At 35.1% G+C, this 19,880-nt stretch overlaps 1 protein-coding gene across 1 annotated transcript; it reads right to left on the reverse strand.

Moving 5' to 3' along the window:
• Positions 1-9,751: 9,751 nt before the first annotated feature.
• On the reverse strand, positions 9,752-17,348 carry LOC132600618 (bifunctional nitrilase/nitrile hydratase NIT4B). The gene is made up of 5 exons (XM_060313911.1): positions 17,121-17,348; positions 12,893-13,072; positions 12,041-12,334; positions 10,598-10,879; positions 9,752-10,126 (listed from the first exon to the last, which is right to left on the reverse strand). The coding sequence occupies exons 1-5, from the start codon at positions 17,260-17,262 to the stop codon at positions 9,969-9,971; spliced, it is 1,056 nt and encodes a 351-aa protein (XP_060169894.1). The 5' UTR covers positions 17,263-17,348; the 3' UTR covers positions 9,752-9,968.
• Between the last annotated feature and the right edge of the window lie 2,532 nt (positions 17,349-19,880).

Raw genomic sequence — 19,880 nt, forward strand, 5'->3', positions numbered from 1 at the left:
TTTTGCTTCATGGCCAAACAACGATTTTTAAATAAAGTGAAAAAAAAATCGACAAAAAGTGAAAAAGTCTCCTTGCGTGAGTACAGGAGCGGATCCACCCTTTAGGGTGGGGGTGGCATGGCACCCCCTAGATTGATAAAAAAATTTATATACCTATGTTGCAATTTGCTTAAACTAGGTTAAATATTTGATCCTGTCACCCCCAGTCGCAAATTAGACAAAAGTGTCATGGCTAGTAGACACAAGTTTGAATCTATGTTGAACATTTCCGACTCCCGTTTTTCTTTGTGCTTTTTAGTTCCTTTGTACCAGTATTCCCTTTTCAGCTCTCTCAATTTTCTATTTATCTTTTTATTATTTATATTGTCTTTCCTCTATTTCATTATTTTATCTGTGATCTCTAGCGAGACCATACAAATAGAAACTTCAAAATTCCTTAAATTAAACACTTTTCTTAATATCAAATCTGTGAGTATTTAAATCGAAAAACTTGGGTCTCGATGGAAATTTTGGATTGAGATCAAAATTCAATTTTTTTATATTTTTTATAATTTATTTTGTTTATTACTCCTTTCGTCTGTGTTTAATTGTTTATATTTGACTTGAGACACTCTTAATAAGCAATAAATAAAATGAGAAATGAATTGGAGTACTTAATAATAAGGGTAAAATAGGTATAAAATAGTAAATTATGTCTTGGTTTTTCAAACTATACAACTTACAAGTAAAAGTGGACATATATTTTTAGTATAGTGGACAAATAAAAATGGACAGAGGGAGTGTATAATAAAAAATTGTGTTATTCTAGTTAAATTCAATTTAAATCACTTTACTACTTAAATTGTGATGGAAATTTCACAAGCATTGCTTAGAAAAAACATGAAATTTATGATTTATTTTTTAGAACTTGTAGTTTATCTAATTCTACATTTACTTATGGGGTGTAATTACCTATTGAAGAGTTTTTCTATTGTTTTTCTTATTTTGATTGATGTAATTCCCTTATTGAAGATGTTATTTTATTTGTGCAAGCTCATTTTTTAATATACATAAAAGATGCAAGTCCCTTGGTGAAAATGTTGATTTTACCTTGTTGTTAATGGGTGTGATTCCTTGTTTAAGATGTTAATTATGTTAGTTTTTTTATTTTTGAGATGTAATTTTCATATTTGCAAATAAAAAAAGGCCTATTAAGTTGACCCAAACAAACTAAAAAGAGATGTACCCGACACAACACGTTCCTAACAAGATGTACATTGAAGAAAATTATGGCACCCGGCACCTTCAAATCCTAGATCCGCCTCTGCGTGAATACCTCCAACTTTCATCTAACCACAATTAACTAGAAAATGGAACTGTTATATAAGGGAAAATACATTAACCCCCCCCCCCCCAACGTATAGCCAGATTAATTATGACGCACCCAACCTTTGCGGGCGACCTATTACCCCCCAGTCTTAATTTTTCAGTATTTTAATACCATTTTTGGCTGACGTGGCAAAAAAAAATGGCGAGTGAAATGAGATATTTTAATAAAAATTAATTTATATTAAAATATCTCACCCACCCCCACCCTCCCTCTCTTTCTTCTTCTTTCTCCTTTTTCTCTTTCTTCTTCTTTCTCCTCAACCACCGCTGCCGCCGCCACACCGCCGCCGCCGCCAGCAGCAGCAACGGGCGGAGACGTGGCGGTGACGTGGGGGTGGGGGTGGGGGTGGGTGAGATATTATTAATGTGTTATTTTAATGTGTTAATTTAATTATTAATGTGTTAATTTAATTATTAATGTGTTATTTTAATTATTAATGTGTTAATTTAATTATTAATGTGTTAATTTAACTATTAATGTGCTATTTTAATTTGAATTATTAAATGAAAAAAAAATGGCAGTGACGTGGCGGAGAGTGTGCAACACTCTCCACTGTGCAACTGGGATTCAATTTTTTTTTTTTGCCACGTCAGTCAGAAAATGGTACAAAAATACAGAAAAATTAAGACTGGGAGGGTAATAGGTCGCCCGCAAAGGTTGGGTGCGTCATAATTAATCTGGCTATACGTTGGGGGGTTTTAATGTATTTCCCTACTATTAAACGAATATTTATAACTTAATCCTAGGAATGTATCACAAAATGTCAGTATCATCTACTTCTATGTTCATTCTTTTGTAAATAATCCAGTTAGATATATATTCTGTCGAATTTGAAATGCCAAAAACTTCCCTGGTGCTTATTTCATGGAAGAGAGTTAATTGGTCAGGAAATCACAAAGTTTCTAACCTGAAAGTCCAGGGACGGCTCAATACAATCAATGGCCTAGTGCGAAAACTTAATAAGATATCATAAACATTTTTAATAAAATTCATGTATTTTTTTCGAAATTCCCCATTTAAAGCTATAAAGTTATCCTTTTAAGGATTAATACATTCAACTATTATTTTTATGGGAAAATTAAAATAATTGATTAAAACAAATTGAGTTTAAAATGGTATATAAAATCGTCATAAACAGAAGAAAGAAAAGCAACATAAATGTACGGGAGAAGGGAAAGTCGGATCCAACGGGGTGGGTATGTGTACTAATTAATGAGAGATAGAAACTTAACCTAATTTGCTCACTCATTTGAACAACCCAAACTAAAATCATAGGTTAAATAGAATTAAATATCATTTTAAGTCTTTTTAATATAAAAAATTATAATTTTCTTGTATAGTGACATAAGAATGCATTAAATCTTCTTCCATAGTATCAACTTTTTATTTCAATATCTGAAGTCACAGTTAATTATAATTCTTCAGCAAAAATCTTCTTGTAACCACTAGAAAATTACTTTACGTATTATAAAGTTACAATTCATATTTAGAAAAGTTCATTATTTTCTTATATAGTCGTGAGTCATGACATTAGGAATATACTAAATTTTCGTTTCAATATTTAAATTTTTTAGTTAAATGACAGTAAAACTTTGTCTGATATTTTAGGACTTTGAATTAAACTACCTAAATCTTAATATCTAGCAAAAAGATTTTTGACGGCAAGAGTGAAGGTATTGTATTGCAACAAAATGACTAATACTTTATTAACTAGAAAAATCATTCTCAGTTATATAATCAAAACTGAATTTTCACTGGTAGACAATTCTAACTTAATAGACATGATTGATTTAGTATAGGCACACTCATAACATTCTAACTTCGAACGGTCAAACTTTTCACTGGTAGCAACTATTATTAAATATGTAGTTCAACCTTGCAATATAATGGATCAGCACTCTGTTCATAACTGGTTAGAGAACTTCAATATCCTTGATCCTAAATCCAGAGAACAACATGGTAAAGCATTTTGAATAGAAGAAGACTGATATTTGGCACAAATATCATGTTTTGTGTCATTTTACATCCTATTCTTATGACTTTTATTGCTTAATTCATGAGGCAATCGTCATATTTGAACTTATGTCGTTATATTTCATGTGTATAGGTACGATGATGACAAACAATGGAAAACTGTGCTTAAAGTGAGTGATTTTGGAGCATATGACGATTAGACGAGGTGACGAGTTGAAGACCACAAGTGATGAACTAAAAGGAAAAATAACTGAACTGAAGGTCTCGCTTTTCATCCGCATCGAGTGAAGAAAACAGAGAAGACCAGCCCAGGCATTACCATCAGGCGATCCTTCCGCATCGCGGAAGGAAAGCGGGAGGCCTCAGGACATTGTGCTTTTCATCCGCATCGTGAAAGGAAAGCGGGGTTCTGCGCAGCTTTCCCGGTTCGACTAGGATTAGGTTTACTTATTTTTTGTTTTTACCCTAGACTATATATAGACGTTTTATTAGCTGAAAACGGTATGCTGGGATTACTCAAAGACTTGTAAGTCCTCGCTCTATTTTCTCTCTCTAGGTTTATTTTATTTTTCATCTTTTTCAACCCTAGATTATTCATGAATTCTTTTGTCTATGATCGAATCATGAGTAGCTAAACTTCTTAATTCTAGGGTTGTGGCGAAAGACTTGAAAGTTGGTTTGATGACAATTATTATCTATTGATTTTCCATATTTTGGGTTGCTTATTTATTCTTGATCTTAATTGTTTGATTATCTGGACAATAGGTAGACACTATCTGTGGTGCGCGAATTGGACTTGAGAAAGGGAATTCACGTACGTAATAAGAATAAATAGAGTTTGTTCGATTTAATCATTTCGCTATTGAGATAGAGATACACCCTTTAGCCCTACTTAGTTGAATACGGAGAAATAAATGCGTTCTTGTTACCTCTGATGACCATAGAGATATAGGCGTTATAGTAACATCTACAGGCTTGTGAGTAGTTCGAGAGAATATCATAAAGTAAAATTAACCCGTCAACTAGTAACCTAGGAAATAAAATAGGTGGAATTGTCCGTAGATCAACTGGATTGTCGAAAGCCATGACCCTAGATCTTTCTCTCACCTGATAATTCTTACAATCTTTGTCAAGATATTTCCAGTCACAAAAACACCCATCACAAATTGTTTACTTTTCAGTTTTAGTTTAGTACAACAAACATCTTGATTTTCACTTTCTTGAATAGTTTCATTCGTATTTGAATTAGCTTAACAGTAGAATCTAAGTTTCTGTGGGATCGATATCTGGACTTAACAGTCTATATTACTTGTACGACCACGTATACTTGTGTGTGCGTTTGGGAGCAACAAAGACAGTGGTAGCCTGAACTACTGCGGCACAGACAGTTCAATCACCATCCATACACATTCGAACAAGCAAGTCCTCATCATTCACTGGTCGGGTTTTGGCCGAAATCATTTTTCTTTACAACAACAACAACAACATACCCAGTGAAATCCCACAATGTAGGGTCTGGGAGGGTAAAGTGTACACAGATCTTACCCCTATCTCGGAAGATAGGGAGGCTGTTTCCGAAAGACCCTCGGCTCAAGAGAAAACATGAGGAGAAAAGGTCAGATAAGCATAAGCAATTCAAAGCAATATGCAAATGAAACTAACGAAAGCGAAAATGTCATGATAAAGCAGTTTGAGAAAAGGAAGCAGCAGCTACCACAGATAAAAAAGATAATCAAAATACAAGAAACAACATATAATAGCACGAAATCATTTTTTGTTAGTTTTACGATTTTTTTTTTCTTCTGAATTTGCAAATGGGTTAGATGTATTCTGATTGTTTTTTTGCGTTGGAGAAAGGGACTTGAATTAGCTGGAGAGGGAATTTTGAAATCTTGTTTGTAATTGTAACTGCCGCTTCCGGAGGTGGACGTGACCGTTAATGGTAGTTATTTAGTTGGCAAAGGGCAAAAAATGTCCCTCAACTATGAAAATAGGACAAATTTACCCCTATCAATTGTATAACCATATTAATTTCTTTTTAAGTGGAATCGGTGTTTATGGTAAAGTTAAAATTTAATCTTATCAATAATAAATTAAGTTTATGATGCATATTATTTGACCATGTAAATAGATAAACGTGTGTATGAAGAATGAGCATTTAGTATTTATTGGTGCCCAAACACCGGGTGTAACTAAGTTTTTGGCATTAATCATGCCTCTTAGGGTGTGTATGGTGAGGAAAATTTTTTTTTTTAAAATAAGTGATTTTCCTACTTATTTTTTACTATTTGGTACCAGAAAATATTATTTCAAAAGCATATATATTTAATCTAGCAAACATTGTGGGGGTGCGAGTAATAGTGGTAGGGTTGGGTGGGATGGAGTAGGGTGTTTGGAGGGTGGATGAGACGATTTGTGTGAAATGCCACTTAGGCGACTTGCTTTCCCTACTCTCACTAGAAAAGTTATCTTTCTAATTCTTTTAAAAAATTGTTTTCTTATAGAAAATATTTTCCAGAACATCTTGACCAATCAAATATGAAAAAGTTGAAAAAATAAATACCAAACATCCTTAATTAGGGTGTGTCACTACTAGAAACTCTGTCAAAAGCGACCCCAAAAAGCCGACCTCAAAAGAGGTCGGGAAAAAAGCGAACTCAAAAGAGCTTAGAAAAAGAAAGCGACCTCAGGAGGTCGGTTTTAGCCTCTTTTTTATTTTTTAAGTTTTTTTAAAAAAGAAACTATACTAACTAAATATTTCCAAGTTACTGAAATAGGTTTGGAATATGTTCCCACGAAATATTTATTCAAAATACCGACCTTTTGAAGTCTGTTTCTTTTTTAAAAAAATACAAAATTTTATTATGTTAATTAAAAAACTATAGTATTTTTTAAATACTCGACCTCCTTAGGTCGGTATTCTAGTCTTGTGAAATATTTTTTTAAAAACCAACCCTAATACTCTCTCCGTTTCAATTTATATGAACTCATTTGATTGGGCACGACATTTAAGAAAGAGGGAAGACTTTTGAAACTTGTGGTTCAAAATAAGCTTTGAAAATTTGTGTGGCTGTAAATCATTCATAAAGTGAATTTGTTTCCAAATTAGGAAAGAGGTCATTCATTTTGGCACGGACTAAAAAGAAATAGATTCAAACAAATTGAAACAGGGGGAGTATTATTTTTCAGATCTTAGGGGACTAATAGTCTGTTTGGCCAAGCTTCTAAAATCAGCTTATTTTAAAAAGTACTTTTTTTAAAAGTACTTTTCAAAAAAGTACTTTTGGCTAAAAGCAGTTTGTGTTTGGCCAATTAATTTAAAAAGCACCTTTGAACAGCAATTAATGTTTGGCCAAGCTTTTAAAAAGTGTTTCTATGTGTATTTTTCTCAAAAGTACTTTTCAAAAAAGTGCTTTTGGGCAAAAGCTATTTTTTTAGCTTCTAAAAAACTGCTTCTGCTACTCCCCAGAAGCACTTATTTTCTCCCAAAAGCTTGACCAAACACCTCACTTTTTTTCAAATAAGTACTTATTGAAAAAATAAGTACTTTTAGGGGGAAAATAAGCTTGACCAAACAGGCTATAAAACTCTCTCTCACTTACACCTGCAATCTCCTACTGTCGGCCAGCCCTCCTGCTCTGACGTCTCAGCCCAGCCCCACTCCCCCAGTTCGCCAGCCACCCAAACTTTAATCAGATCATTTTTTTTTTCTCTTTTTTTTTTTATTTTTTTTTGTTTTCAATCTCATTCTTATTCATTATTAAATGCATTACATTGTTAATTGTAGTTTAGTTGATTTATATACTTTTGATTATTGTTCATGTTAGTATTTTGGATAATTTAGTTGGATTAATTATACATAGAAATAATAGTTAATAAATGAACCTCGAATTGATACTACATTGTTAAATTGAAATTGAATTTTGTTGAACTTAGTTACATTGGTTGTAGAACTTTGAGTTAAACTTCAACCTTAAAGTGAACTTTGAATCTTGAATTGAGTGTTCTAATTGATCATTGAAACTTGAATTAAACTCAACTTTATATTATAACTGAACTCTGAATTAAAATAAATTGAACCTTGAATCAAATTGAACTTTGGAATAAGACTAGTCTTAAGTTGAAACTTGAATTAAATTAAAATAAGATTAGTTTAAGTAAGTGTTAAATTTGAAATTAACAATATTAGTAGGTGTTGAATTATTACTTAATGTATGTTTAAATATTAGTAGGTGTTGAATTATTACATAATGAATGTTTAACAATCAATTACTTAATGGATGTTTAACAATCTCAAACTTTGTGTTTTTTGTGTAGATGGAATATAGTAGTTGGCTATATAATAGGAATTATATTGGCCGAGTGGGGATGAGGGGTGAATTAGTAGAAAGTGTCGGTTGGTTTTATTAACTATGCAATGACACTTGAACACTTTCTACTTAGTGGTTTGATTAAGTGTCCTTGTGAGATATGTCAATGTAGGAAATACTTAACACCGGAGATTGTTAAGCTTCATCTTTGTCGAAAGAGGTTTAGATAAAATTATACAGTGTGGACTAGTCATGGAGAAAATTGATAGTAAGCTTGATAGATTTCAAAACTTTGTTGTTGGTGAAGGTCTGTGTACACTCTACCGTCGCCAGACCCCACTTCGTGGGATTTGACTGGGTATGTTTTTTTGTTGTTGGTGGTGGTGGTGAAAGTAGTAGGTCGATGGAACCTAACGTCCAAAATTCTAAAATGCACGACATTGTTCAGGATACTTCTGGGATGCATTTCGATTTTGAATCTGATGACCATGTTGAAGAAGCTAGACGTTTTTTTTTTTTTAACAATTACATGTTGTTAGTCGACCATTATGTAATGGGAATCCGCGCTCTCAATTGTCTACTGTTGTTAGATTTATCAAATCAAATTGGAATATTCCTCAAGGTGTAATGGACTTTGTGATTTACCTTATACACGAATTAGTTGACGCAAATCTAGAGATACTTGATAATTACTATAAGGCAAAGAAATTGGTGTCTACGTTAGGACTATCTTCGATGAGAATTGAATGTTGTGAAAAAGGTTTCATGTTATACTATTAGGATGATATCGATCTAGAATCTTGTAAGTTTAGGCGACGCATCATTTACCTCGTATACCAAGGTTAAAGAGGTTGTATGCATCAAATAGCCCCACTCCTCATATGAGATGCAGTATGAAAAAAGGACACCTAGTTTTGTGTCATCCATTAGATGAAGAGGCTTGGAGGCATTTTGGATCCGCACTTCGCGGTCGAACCAAAGAATATTAGGTTGGGTTTATGTTTAGATGGATCCACTCCTCATTCTATTTCTGTTGCACCATATTCTTACTGGCATGTCATCTTAACACTGTATAATCTTCTCTTGAGATATATATGACCAGTCCATATATATTACTCCTACTTGCATTAATCTTGGCCCGCGTAATTCAAAAGATTTGATTGATGTGTCCTTGCAATCTTTGATTGATGATTGAAATAGTTATCGGTTGAAGGGGTTGAAACACTTGACGTTTTGCTTAAGCAGGATTTTAATCTGCGTGTTATCTTAATGTGGACTATTAATGATTTTTCTACATACAGGATGTGGTCCAGGTGGATGATAGTTGAAAAGTTAGCTTGTCCCTATGACATGAAAAATATTAAATTGTTTACTTTAAAACATGGCTAAAAAACTCATGATTTGATTGTCACCAGCACTTCTTACCAATAAATCATGAGTTTAGGAGTATGAAAAATGCATTCAAGAAGAACAAAGTTACAAAAAATGCATTCAAGAAGAACAAAGTTGAACGAGACTATCCACCTGCAATAGTGCCAGGAGAGGGTAGTTGGGAGAGGGTTCAAAACTTTCCAAAGATCACTAAGAAAACAACCGTACAAATTCGACGGGTATGGTGTTGCACATAATTAGACTAACCAGAGCATATTTTCGGAGTTACCATATTGGAAAGATAATCTTTTCCAACATAATCTTGATGTCAAGCATATTGAAAAAATCACTTTGATAATTTGTTCAACACAATAATGGATGTCAAGGGAAGACAAAAGATAATGCTAAGGCTAGAATGAACTTACCAAAATATTACAGACAAAAAGAGCTATGATTACAGGAGAAACAAAACAATCCAAGGCTAGTGAGTCCAGAACTTGAAGATGCCTCATGGATATGCGTCAAATTTGGGGAAGCATATCGATATGGAACAAGAAAAGTTACATGGTATGAAAAATCGTGATTGTCATGTTTTCATGGAAACTATAATCCCCATTGCATTTATCCGGAGGATTCAAGCAACATAGTATCCAAAAGCCAAATGAATGTACAGAAAGTATGTGAGATCATAGAAAACAGCCAATGAATCAGGTATCAAACAGCAGAAGAAACAACAGACTGGATTTTCATTAACCAGGACTGAATATCACCATGTTTCTCATACAGTTAAAACACATTGAGTTATAGAACAAAAGGACTACTATACAACCTTTGCTGACAGAGGTGGCAATTTTGTCACCTCGAGCTTACACGATCATCCAAGAGGTTCTGATTATTCGGGACGGCTCTCTAACGTAGTAGATGCTGTGGTGACGAGGCCGTCTTCATTTGGGAGAGCTCTCTGCCTTACTAGTACTAGATGTAGAAGTGAAACTAACAGGGCACACCGGATGATCCCTCACGATCAAGCTAAGAAATTCAGGTCTCGCATAGTGCCCAACCACATCGAAATCAAACTTGGCTCGTGCTATTTCTCCCAGATCTGGTAAAATTGAGAGTTAGTAAAAGCTGGACTATGACTCCTTTGCTTTTCTGCTCTTTTTGTGTGTTTTGGGGGGGCGGGGGGGGGGGGGGGGGGGTGTTTAGGACCCGTTTGGCCATAAAATTATTTATTATTTCCCGGAATAATCTTTTACTTTATTTGAAAATCAGTTTTTGGCCATGAAAATTCCAAATCCAACTTGAAGTTGTATTTTAAATTTGGAAAATAGCTTATAACTTGTTCCAACTCACTTTTCACTTTTAAAGTTGTATTTCAAATTTGAAAAATACATTCAAGCATGAACATTATCCCAAATATTCTTTGCAAAATTATAACCAAACACAACTCCATCTTCAACTCCAACTCTAACTCCACAAATTCCAAATAAAGTGAAAACTATTTGGAATCTATGGCCAAACGCCTACTTAATGTCAATTTGAGAAGGCAAAATAAGAAAGCTCAGTAACGTACCTAGATCAGCTGAGATGAGTGCCTCCCCTTCATAATTTGGTCCTGCCAGAACAGCCCCTGACGGTGATATTATTACACTACCACCAGCGCAAACAACGGAATCTGGTGTAAGGTCTTCTTCTGTGCCGGAAAAAACATATTCCGGTGGAGGTGGATAATCTCTCCTTCTACAGAACTGATTGGCCGATAGAACAAAACAACCGCCTTCCAAGGCGATGTGGGTCATCGATGCCTGCCACACTTCCCTAGAATCAGCTGTAGGTGCACAATATATCTCAATGCCTGCAACAGAAAAGAATTTAGAAATTTTGTGGAAATCCATTTAGGAACACATTGCAAATATGAACATCCACTTGCTTTTTATGACATTTCCAGCAATATCCGTTTCTCAAACCGATGTTATACAGAAAATGAAATAAACTGAGCAATCACATAGGATTCAGGAATGCTATTCAAAATACAACTTTTTCCCCTTTATACTCCTACAAAGACCAAGATTAGTGGCTCAACTCTCCTACTTACACTATCAATTATCAAACTTTATCTTATTACTTATGCCAAATCAAACTGGCCCCCATTTGACCGAGAAAACCTGTTGTTGTAGCTTCCAACACAGGAATAATGGATCCATCTCGCTATCCTTCTCCACTTAAATACCAAACATGGTGCAACAAGCAGGTTTCAAACTCGTGAAATGCACTTAAAACACATCCTGTAATGTATTATCTTTGCCACTGAACCAAAGCCAAGGGGCACAGAATAGGCCATTAAATGACAACAATCATTCCAAAGAGGCACAACCACAAAAGTAATGATGGATCTATCTGTGGACAGTGACAATGAAATTCAGCTTCATGAAATGAAGTATTTAGACACGACGAGACAGCAGGGGATTTGCCTTCTAGGTCGAGCTCATCGCACGGGGCTTGCCTAGTACGGGTTATCTCTCCTGTGTGGTTTGTGGGCTATTGCACAGGAGCGGGGTTTACCCTGTGCGCACCCGAAAGGTAGCGGCTGCGGGTTCTCTTGTCATCAAAAAAAAAAAAAAAAAAAAAAGACACGAGGAGACAACTGGTATACCATCCTACAAAAAGTCTTGCAAAATCACCCACAATGTATCCAGTAATTCAAAAGTTTGAATACATTATGATCAGAAATTACTGCAGCGTGATTAAACACTGTGAATTATTGATGAAAATTTATGCCATATTTTTCAGATCAGAAGGTGCCCCAAGCCAGAAAAGCACCTGATTAACTCGGCACTTTGATGCCAAGGGGTTCATTACTCTAATAGCACAAATAAAACAACCGCTTTCCTAGATGAATTTTATCGCCAAAGATGCGAGCAACTTAAACTGGAAACAAATATCAAAGCGTCCCCAAAAGCTATGATACTCGAGGTAGGTAAGAAGAACCTAAGAGATTAGCAAAAAAATGTCAGACCTTTAGCATACATAGCGGTCCTTAGAAGTGGCATTTTGTTCTCCCAACATATTGCAGCACCAATCTTTCCAATTGGAGTGTCAAAAACTGGAATCGTTGATCCGTCCCCGAAACCCCAGATTATCCGCTCCAGTGCTGTTGGCATTATCTTCCGATGCTTCCCAAGGTAGTGACCCTGAGAGTCGAAGAAAAGCACCGTGCAATATAATGTGTATCCATCTCTCTCAATAACACCCATCACCAAGTACACCTTGTATTTTCCAGCCATCGCTGCCAGACGATCAACCTCCGGACCTGCAACCAAATTCTGTAAAAGAGAGAAAGATGTTTGTGGGGGAGGGATGCGAAGCTATCGGAGGGAAAAATTAGAAGATGGGAAGAAAGGTTAGAGAAACATACAGACAAACAACATACATATGTTTTAGTGAAATGTAAAGGACTTAGTAAGTTTTAGCATGACGTATCTTAGCTACAAAGTCCAGAAAGAAATTTCAATTTTCATAACATGTTTGTTGGTTCTCTTTACCCCGAATCAACAATTTTTAACTTTTATGCTCTGAATTTTAAAATTAAGGTCCTTTTCAGCTTAAGCTGAATTAATGTTGAATACCTTGAATTTTCCTCTAACCACTATTAACTGGAAATGGAACTATGTTATACTGTTTAGAGAAAATTTATAACTTAATCCTAAGAATGTGTCACAAAGTCCTTATCTTCTTAAATATATTCAGTTTTTTGTATGCTATTCAGTTAAATATATTCTTCCGAATTTGAATTCATTTGAGATCATCTCTAGTCAAATATTTTTCTTGGCAAAGATTAAATTGGTCAAGAAATCAAAAAGTGTTTGACCTGGCACGTCAATGGCGGAAGTATGATATTTGCGAAACTCCTCCTTCCCCTTGGCTGTCCGATTCCCAATTGAGACACCAAAAGTTGATCCACGTGGATAACCACCAATAAATGCTTCGGGAAACACCACCAGTTGAGCACCATAAGAAGCTGCTTCAGCAAGCAGCCTCTCAGCCTTATCTGAAAAAATGCCAAGCAGTAACTATCATAATTCAAGATTTACTTTTTTTTTTAATGAATCCCAATTGAAGAATTTAGCAAAACCAAGAAACTTCTTCATCAAAAAAAAAAAAAAATCTAGATGAAATTAGAAAATTCCAGCCTCCCAACCATAAAGTAACCAAACATATAATCATGAAGTGAACTCGAAGTTTTAGCTCTTTTCCGCTCCATGCACTGAAACAGAATCTTTCCTTTGATGTGCAAAGACAGAGAGTAAAGAAGGTTAATAAAAAAGGCATAATTCGATTAATTGACCAAGACATGATTGATTGAGGATAGGCACACTACCAAGAACATTCAAACTCTGAACTTTCATAATTTATGCTAATAGGAACTACTACTAAACATGTTATTCAACCTTGCAATATAACGGATCAGCTCACAAACTCTGCTCATCACCGGTTAGAGAAATTAAGTATCATTGATTCTAATTCAAGAGAACCACGTGGTAAAGCTTAACGATTATGCCAACTGAACTTTTGAAGGAGAAAAAATCAATGTAAAGCATCCTTTTCTATAAGGTCAATAGTATTATTAACACTTAGGGGAACATCGCATACTATACCAAAAGAACGCAAAGCACAATAAACAGGAAAGCTTTGAAAGTAAGATGAAATAACCTCCCAAATCAGAAGCTTTTTTCTTTAATTAAAGACACATATTTAGTAGGACACCATGGAAATCTTCAAACGCTACACTAAACTTTGTAAATTCCTCGCATAACGCTGTCAATTCTCATCCAAGTCTTCTATAACGACCTTATTGGGGCAAATGCGCCCAATGATTTTATTTTCTTCTGTTTTTGGCTTAAAGTTCCAATGATTAAGTCGCATCCGGATACAAGGAGCTGAGACACCAGTGAAAGACTTTGACTGTATAGGGTAAAATCCGTCGACACCAAGTGGACGTATCAAAGAATGACACGTGGCTATGGTGACATGTCAGATTCGAGTCAGCAAGCGAGGGGTTCCGGAAAAGTATAACGACGCTCCGGAGGAGTAACTTGACAGCTGCTACCCGAGACAGAAACTACAAAGGGTCCGAAGAAGCATACCAACTCATCGGTCAAACGTCATTCAATGTGCAACCGTTATAAGAAATCCCAAGTCTTCCTCAAGTCTTAAATGTGCATTAGTGCCCTTCATTATCATTCACTGTCATAGCATTAAATCTCTTTATTACTTTTTATTACCTCTGGCATTAATATTGGTAATGAAGAGGGCATGATTTGTGGATCATGCACCCCATAGCTCTACTATAAATAGATGTGCTCATCTCATTGTAAGGATCATATGAAAATATATACAGGAATTACCTTGCTCTTATTTTGCTCGTAGTTCCTAATTGCTTTTGTTCAACTAAGCTAAGATCTGATTGTTAGCTTGCCCGGAGACTCTGGCTCAAAAGCTCTCCGGCTCAGGCTATTGCTTTAAATGCCTTTAACTTTCTTTATAATTATCTTGCTTAATTTTACATATTATCTCATTATTCGGTCATATTGATCCACGTGTCCTTGACCACATACACAAATTCAACTGTAACGGTTTTTCGTGTAAACAGTTTGGCGCCCCCCGTGGGGCCAAGACAATTGTGGTATCATTGTGACCCACTTTCTTATATTAATTCTCTTAAGTCTTTTTTGTTAGAACATATATTTCAGATATGACAAACACTGTTGATAACCAAACTCATCTCACTACCGAGAACAATGATGGAGCAACTGTCCCAGAAAATGGTCTAAATCAACGGGTTACAGAGGAAATAACACCTACTGACGAAAACCCCCAAGAAGCAATGCAGATCGTGAGGGAGCAACATCGGTCAATGATGGAGGAGATGAAATTCATGTGACAAACTATCACAGCACTTCCTAGCAACCCAAACTCCGAAGTCAGATGGCCCAGGGGAACACCTCCAGCACCAATTATCGGAAACAATACACCCAGTGGAGACCGAACGGAGGGAAGGACCGTTGGGAATGAAGACGCATCCGGGAGGGAATCCGTCCGAGATGATCCTTTCCGAATACAAGTCTTGCAATTTATGAAAGACATAACTGATAAGATGAACAAAAGCACTAAGGAAGCGGAAAAGAACGCGAAGGAGTTGCAAGCCCGTATGGATCAAATACTGGGGGCTCCGCCAGTCGTGGAGGGCCCAGATGCAAAGAGATACAACCAGCGGCATATAAGCCCGAAGCCGTGCCGGAGTTGATGCCAGAGAGGTTCAAGATGCCGGACATCCCCAAGTATGACGGGACAACAGATCCACAGGAGCACACAACGGCCTACACCATGGCTGATAAGGGAAACGACCTGAAACCGAATGAGATAGAATCAGTCTTAATCGAGAAATTCGGAGAGACATTGGCTAAAGAGGCCTTAACTTGGTATAATCTTTTACCCGAACACTCTATTGATTCATTTGTTAGGCTCGCAGATATGTTTATTAAAGCACATGCGAAAGGCACATGCAAATGCGAAAGGCAAACATTTTCCGCATATCACAAGGGGAGACCGAGCTGCTCCGTGACTTCACGAAAACTCAAGGAAACCTGCTAGAGTTCGAGGCAGCGACGTGGGAAGATGTTCACAATCGGTATACGTCGAAGATTCGTGTAGAAGATGAACAAATAAATATACCGACATCTTCTACGGCACGAAATCAAGGTCACCTGAACTTTGACCGGAGGCATTCAAGACACCGGTTTGAACCATACCCGTCAAGACCACAGACTAACAGAAGGCAGGAGCGTTTCCGGAGCAAGTCACCGAAAAGCAACTCAGATAAAGAACAGTAATGTCTACGGACACTGGGGACTGTTGCATCAAAGCAGCGGAAACCACAACAATAAGTATCGGAAGCATCTAAAGATGGCTCCAGAACAATAACCAAAAAAAAAATGTGTGCCCAAAGGCATCATACCGGAGATAGCCCGAACTAGCTCCGGAATAAAGAAAAGAAATGGGGGCTGCCAGATCAATCCTGGAAAAAATAGAAGGAACCAGAATCAGGAACCGGCTAGACCCAGTAGATGTCAGCCCGACCATAATTCTCTTGCAATTTATTTTTGTTCATTTCCTTTAAACTGTCGTATACGCAAAGCTGTAAACACTTTTGTACGTTCAAGAAATGGAATGACGGAAAACTTGCACGTTCTGAATATTCTCGTATACGTCCGAATGAAACGAAATCAATCAAAATTTGCTCACGCTTAAAGCAAATAAGGATTACGAATCCAAACAATTGTGCCCAAATGAACAGGAGACGTCCTCTTCATAACCACCGAAACATAAGGGCCTCTCTTATAAAGCCGTCAAGTTAAATGGTCCGAAGACAGAAACTACAAAGGGTCCGGAGAAGCATGCCAACTCACCTTTCAAACGTCATTCAATGTGCAACCGTTACAAGAAATCCCAAGTCTTCCTCTAGTCTTAAATGTGTGTTATTGCCCTTCATTATCATTCATTGTCATAGCATTAAATCTCTTTATTACCTTTGGCATTAATATTGGTAATGAAGAGGGCATGATTTGTGGATCATGCACCCCATAGTTCTAGTATAAATAGATGTGCTCATCTCATTGTAAGAATCATCTGAAAATATATACAAGAATTACCTTGCTCTTATTTTGTTCTTAGCTCCTAATTGATTTTGTTTAACTAAGCTAAGATCTAATTGTTCGCTTGCCCGGAGACTCTAGCTCAAAAGCTTCTCCAAGGCTCAGGCAATTGCTTTAAATTCCTTTAGCTTTCTTTATAATTATCTTGCTTAATTTTACATATTATCTCATTATTCGGTCATATTGATCCTCGTGTCCTTGACCACGTACACAAATTCAACGGTAACGATTTTCCTTGTAAACATTGACCAATATACAGATTAGGACACCACACAATACAATAGGCAACAATCATTCAAACAAGTTGCTAATCAAGCAAATACCAACAACACCAAATGTTATCAACAACACAAGAAAGTCAAAACCGGCATAGATTAAACTCACCAAGAGTAGCAGGGGTGTCATAGAAGATGGTGGAGGCCTGAACTACTGTGGCACGGATAGTGGGGGCAGAGGAATCACCAGCCATTTCCACTTCAGCAAACAATGGCCCTTCGTTCACTGTTTGGGTTGGGACCAAAGCCATAATTCTTTATTGTGTGCTTCGGAATTTTGAAGATGTGTTTTTGTGTGTTTTTCGACTATGCTAAAATTAGAAGTAAATAAAGTGGTTGGTGTACCCTTTTTCGAGAAAGAGATTTCTAGAAATTAGAATTAGGAGTCGTTTGGTCAAAGAAGGTCGTTTGGTCAAAGAAGCTATAAGCTGGGATATCTAGCACTAATTTTTGTATCGTGTTTGGTAGAAAGTGGATAAATTTATATTTTGTACCAAATATGGTACAATTTGATACAAATATGGTACAATTTAATACTTTGACCCCTATAGTGCAATTTGATAAATCGTTTGGTACGAGAAATAAGGCGGAATTAGTCCAAAGATAGAATTATAGTTCGGACTAGATGATGAAAGTCCGTGCTAGCACGGGCCCAACACAAAAAATAGTATCACATTTTTATTTTTAGTCTGTCTAAAAAAAAAAATTATGTTTAGAAATTATTTAACTTGAAACTTTCTTTTTTACCTTTAATGAAATAATTTAAATCCACACAAATATCTATGACTTATTTTATACCACAAGTTTCAAAGATCTTTCATTTCATAACCAACTATTTTTTATCCCACATAGACATATATCATAGTACTGATATTTATCTCTTCTCATGTATACACGTATGCACTTCAATTTTAATTCTCCGACACATTTATTTCCTCTGTATACTTGTACTTGTTAATTTTTTACTTTTCAAGTTCTTTAAGAATTAATAAATGAAGTGCTCTCCTCGCCCCATATTACTTGATCACATTACTAAACTACTTTTTTATCTCAGGTGGGCATATGTCATAGTACTGAATATTTATTCTCTCCTCATGTATAGACGTATGCACTTCAATTTTAATTCTCTGACATATATTTATTTCCTTCATGTACTTTTACTTGTTACTTTTGACTTTCACTATGTCAAATGAATTAGGACAGAAAGAGTACCTTTTAGTAATATAATTATGAAATTTTTATTATAAAAAGTATTATAATTCAATTAATTGAAAATATCAATAAATTATTTTACTTAGCCTGCTTCTCCCATATATGACTTTCCTGGTTTGGTTCTCCAATTGAAAGATTTGAAATACACCTTCTCCTAACCAGTTTCATGTCATTATCTCTTTCTACTCAACAACACTAAAAAGTGCTTTCATGTGTTAGCATTTGTTGTAGCCTTAAATATTTAAGTATAGACCAACTTTATCATTTTAAGAAAATATGTATATACGTTTCTTGACTGTTTATATTTCGTCTTCTTGATGTTATTCCTCATTATTTGTGTGAGACGTATGTGTCTAAAATTAGTGCATTTTTATCCTTACCCAAAGGTATAAGTTTTAAATCTTTTGGTTTTATGACTTTTTTAGCGATTTTTGTGTTCAATTTAAATCGTTATTTCTTTTGTCCTGAATTTCTCTTCTTTAAATTTTCTCTAAGCGTACCTTTACCATTTTCTGAATTTATTCTCATTATTTAAATGGTTTTTTTTTTTTTTTTACAATTGTCTCCTATCTTTTAAACTATTAGGGAATTTGTCTATTACAAATTAAAAAAATTATCCTAATAAAATATTTGGATCCTATCATTGTAAAAATATTGAAGCACACTACTAATCATTTCAATTTTTCATATTACTATTATGGGCTTAATTCATTATATTTTCCACAAATTGTTGAAAGAAAAAATTCCATCTTTCAAAATAAATATGTTGTACCATTTATAAGGTATTAGGTTGGTAGGATATTTTGTTTTTAATGAAGCATTTGTTAATTCATATAAAAGTAAATTGATTCCTCATTTGCTCTGGAAATTGATCAAATTGACAAAAAAAAATTGACCTTAAAATAAAATTTGATAAGCAAATATTTGAAATTGGTAAATTAGTGAGGTGATTCTTGTCATTAACATGATTGAGATGTTGGATAGGGCATAATAGAATTTTCTTCATTATAGCTCACTATTGAAATTAGTTTTAAAAAAGGGAATTTGTCTATTACAAATTAAAAACTTAAAAAATGGAAAAAATTGCACGAATTGTCCTTCAAATGGGTTGGTATTTAATTTTTGCCTTTAGCAATTAATTTTAGGAATAGTTTTAATAATATACAATCCAGCATAAAATATTACATCCACGTAGTTATATTTTTAATTTACATCTGTATAGCCAACTTTTTTTACAATAGTGTTTATACACACGATATATAACATTATACACTACTGTAAATAATGTGTCGATCTTACATAAAAGTATATAATAATGTATAAAAGGGTCGTTTTGGGTAATACTAAAAATATGAGTTATTTTGGGTAAATATTTTTTCACCCACAGCACACATGTGGATCCCCACCTTATTTTTTATTTATTTGTTTTACATGAGTAGGAGGTGGACCAACCTTAATTTTTTTTTTTTTTAACATGAGTAGGAGGTGGACCCACCATATATATACATATTAACATGAGTCGGAGGTGGACGACGATACCACCTCCAAACTCATGTTTCTAATATAGTTAAAAATATTAATTTAGTATGCCAACCAAATAACTACTTAAGGGTCGTTTAGTTGGGGAACAAGTTATCTCAAGATTAATTATTTCGGA

Source organism: Lycium barbarum, chromosome 6, assembly GCF_019175385.1.
Source record: "Lycium barbarum isolate Lr01 chromosome 6, ASM1917538v2, whole genome shotgun sequence".
NCBI classification, from domain to species: Eukaryota; Viridiplantae; Streptophyta; class Magnoliopsida; order Solanales; family Solanaceae; genus Lycium; species Lycium barbarum.

Coding starts and splice junctions, on each gene's coding strand:
- LOC132600618 (XM_060313911.1), bottom strand. CDS start 17,262: ATGGCTTTGGTCCCAACCCAAACAGTGAACGAAGGGCCATTGTTTGCT. Junction 10,880..12,040: donor GACCGCTATGTATGCTAAAG/GTCTGACATTTT, acceptor TTTCTGTTGCAG/GCATTGAGATATATTGTGCA. Junction 10,127..10,597: donor ACTCATCTCAGCTGATCTAG/GTACGTTACTGA, acceptor CAATTTTACCAG/ATCTGGGAGAAATAGCACGA.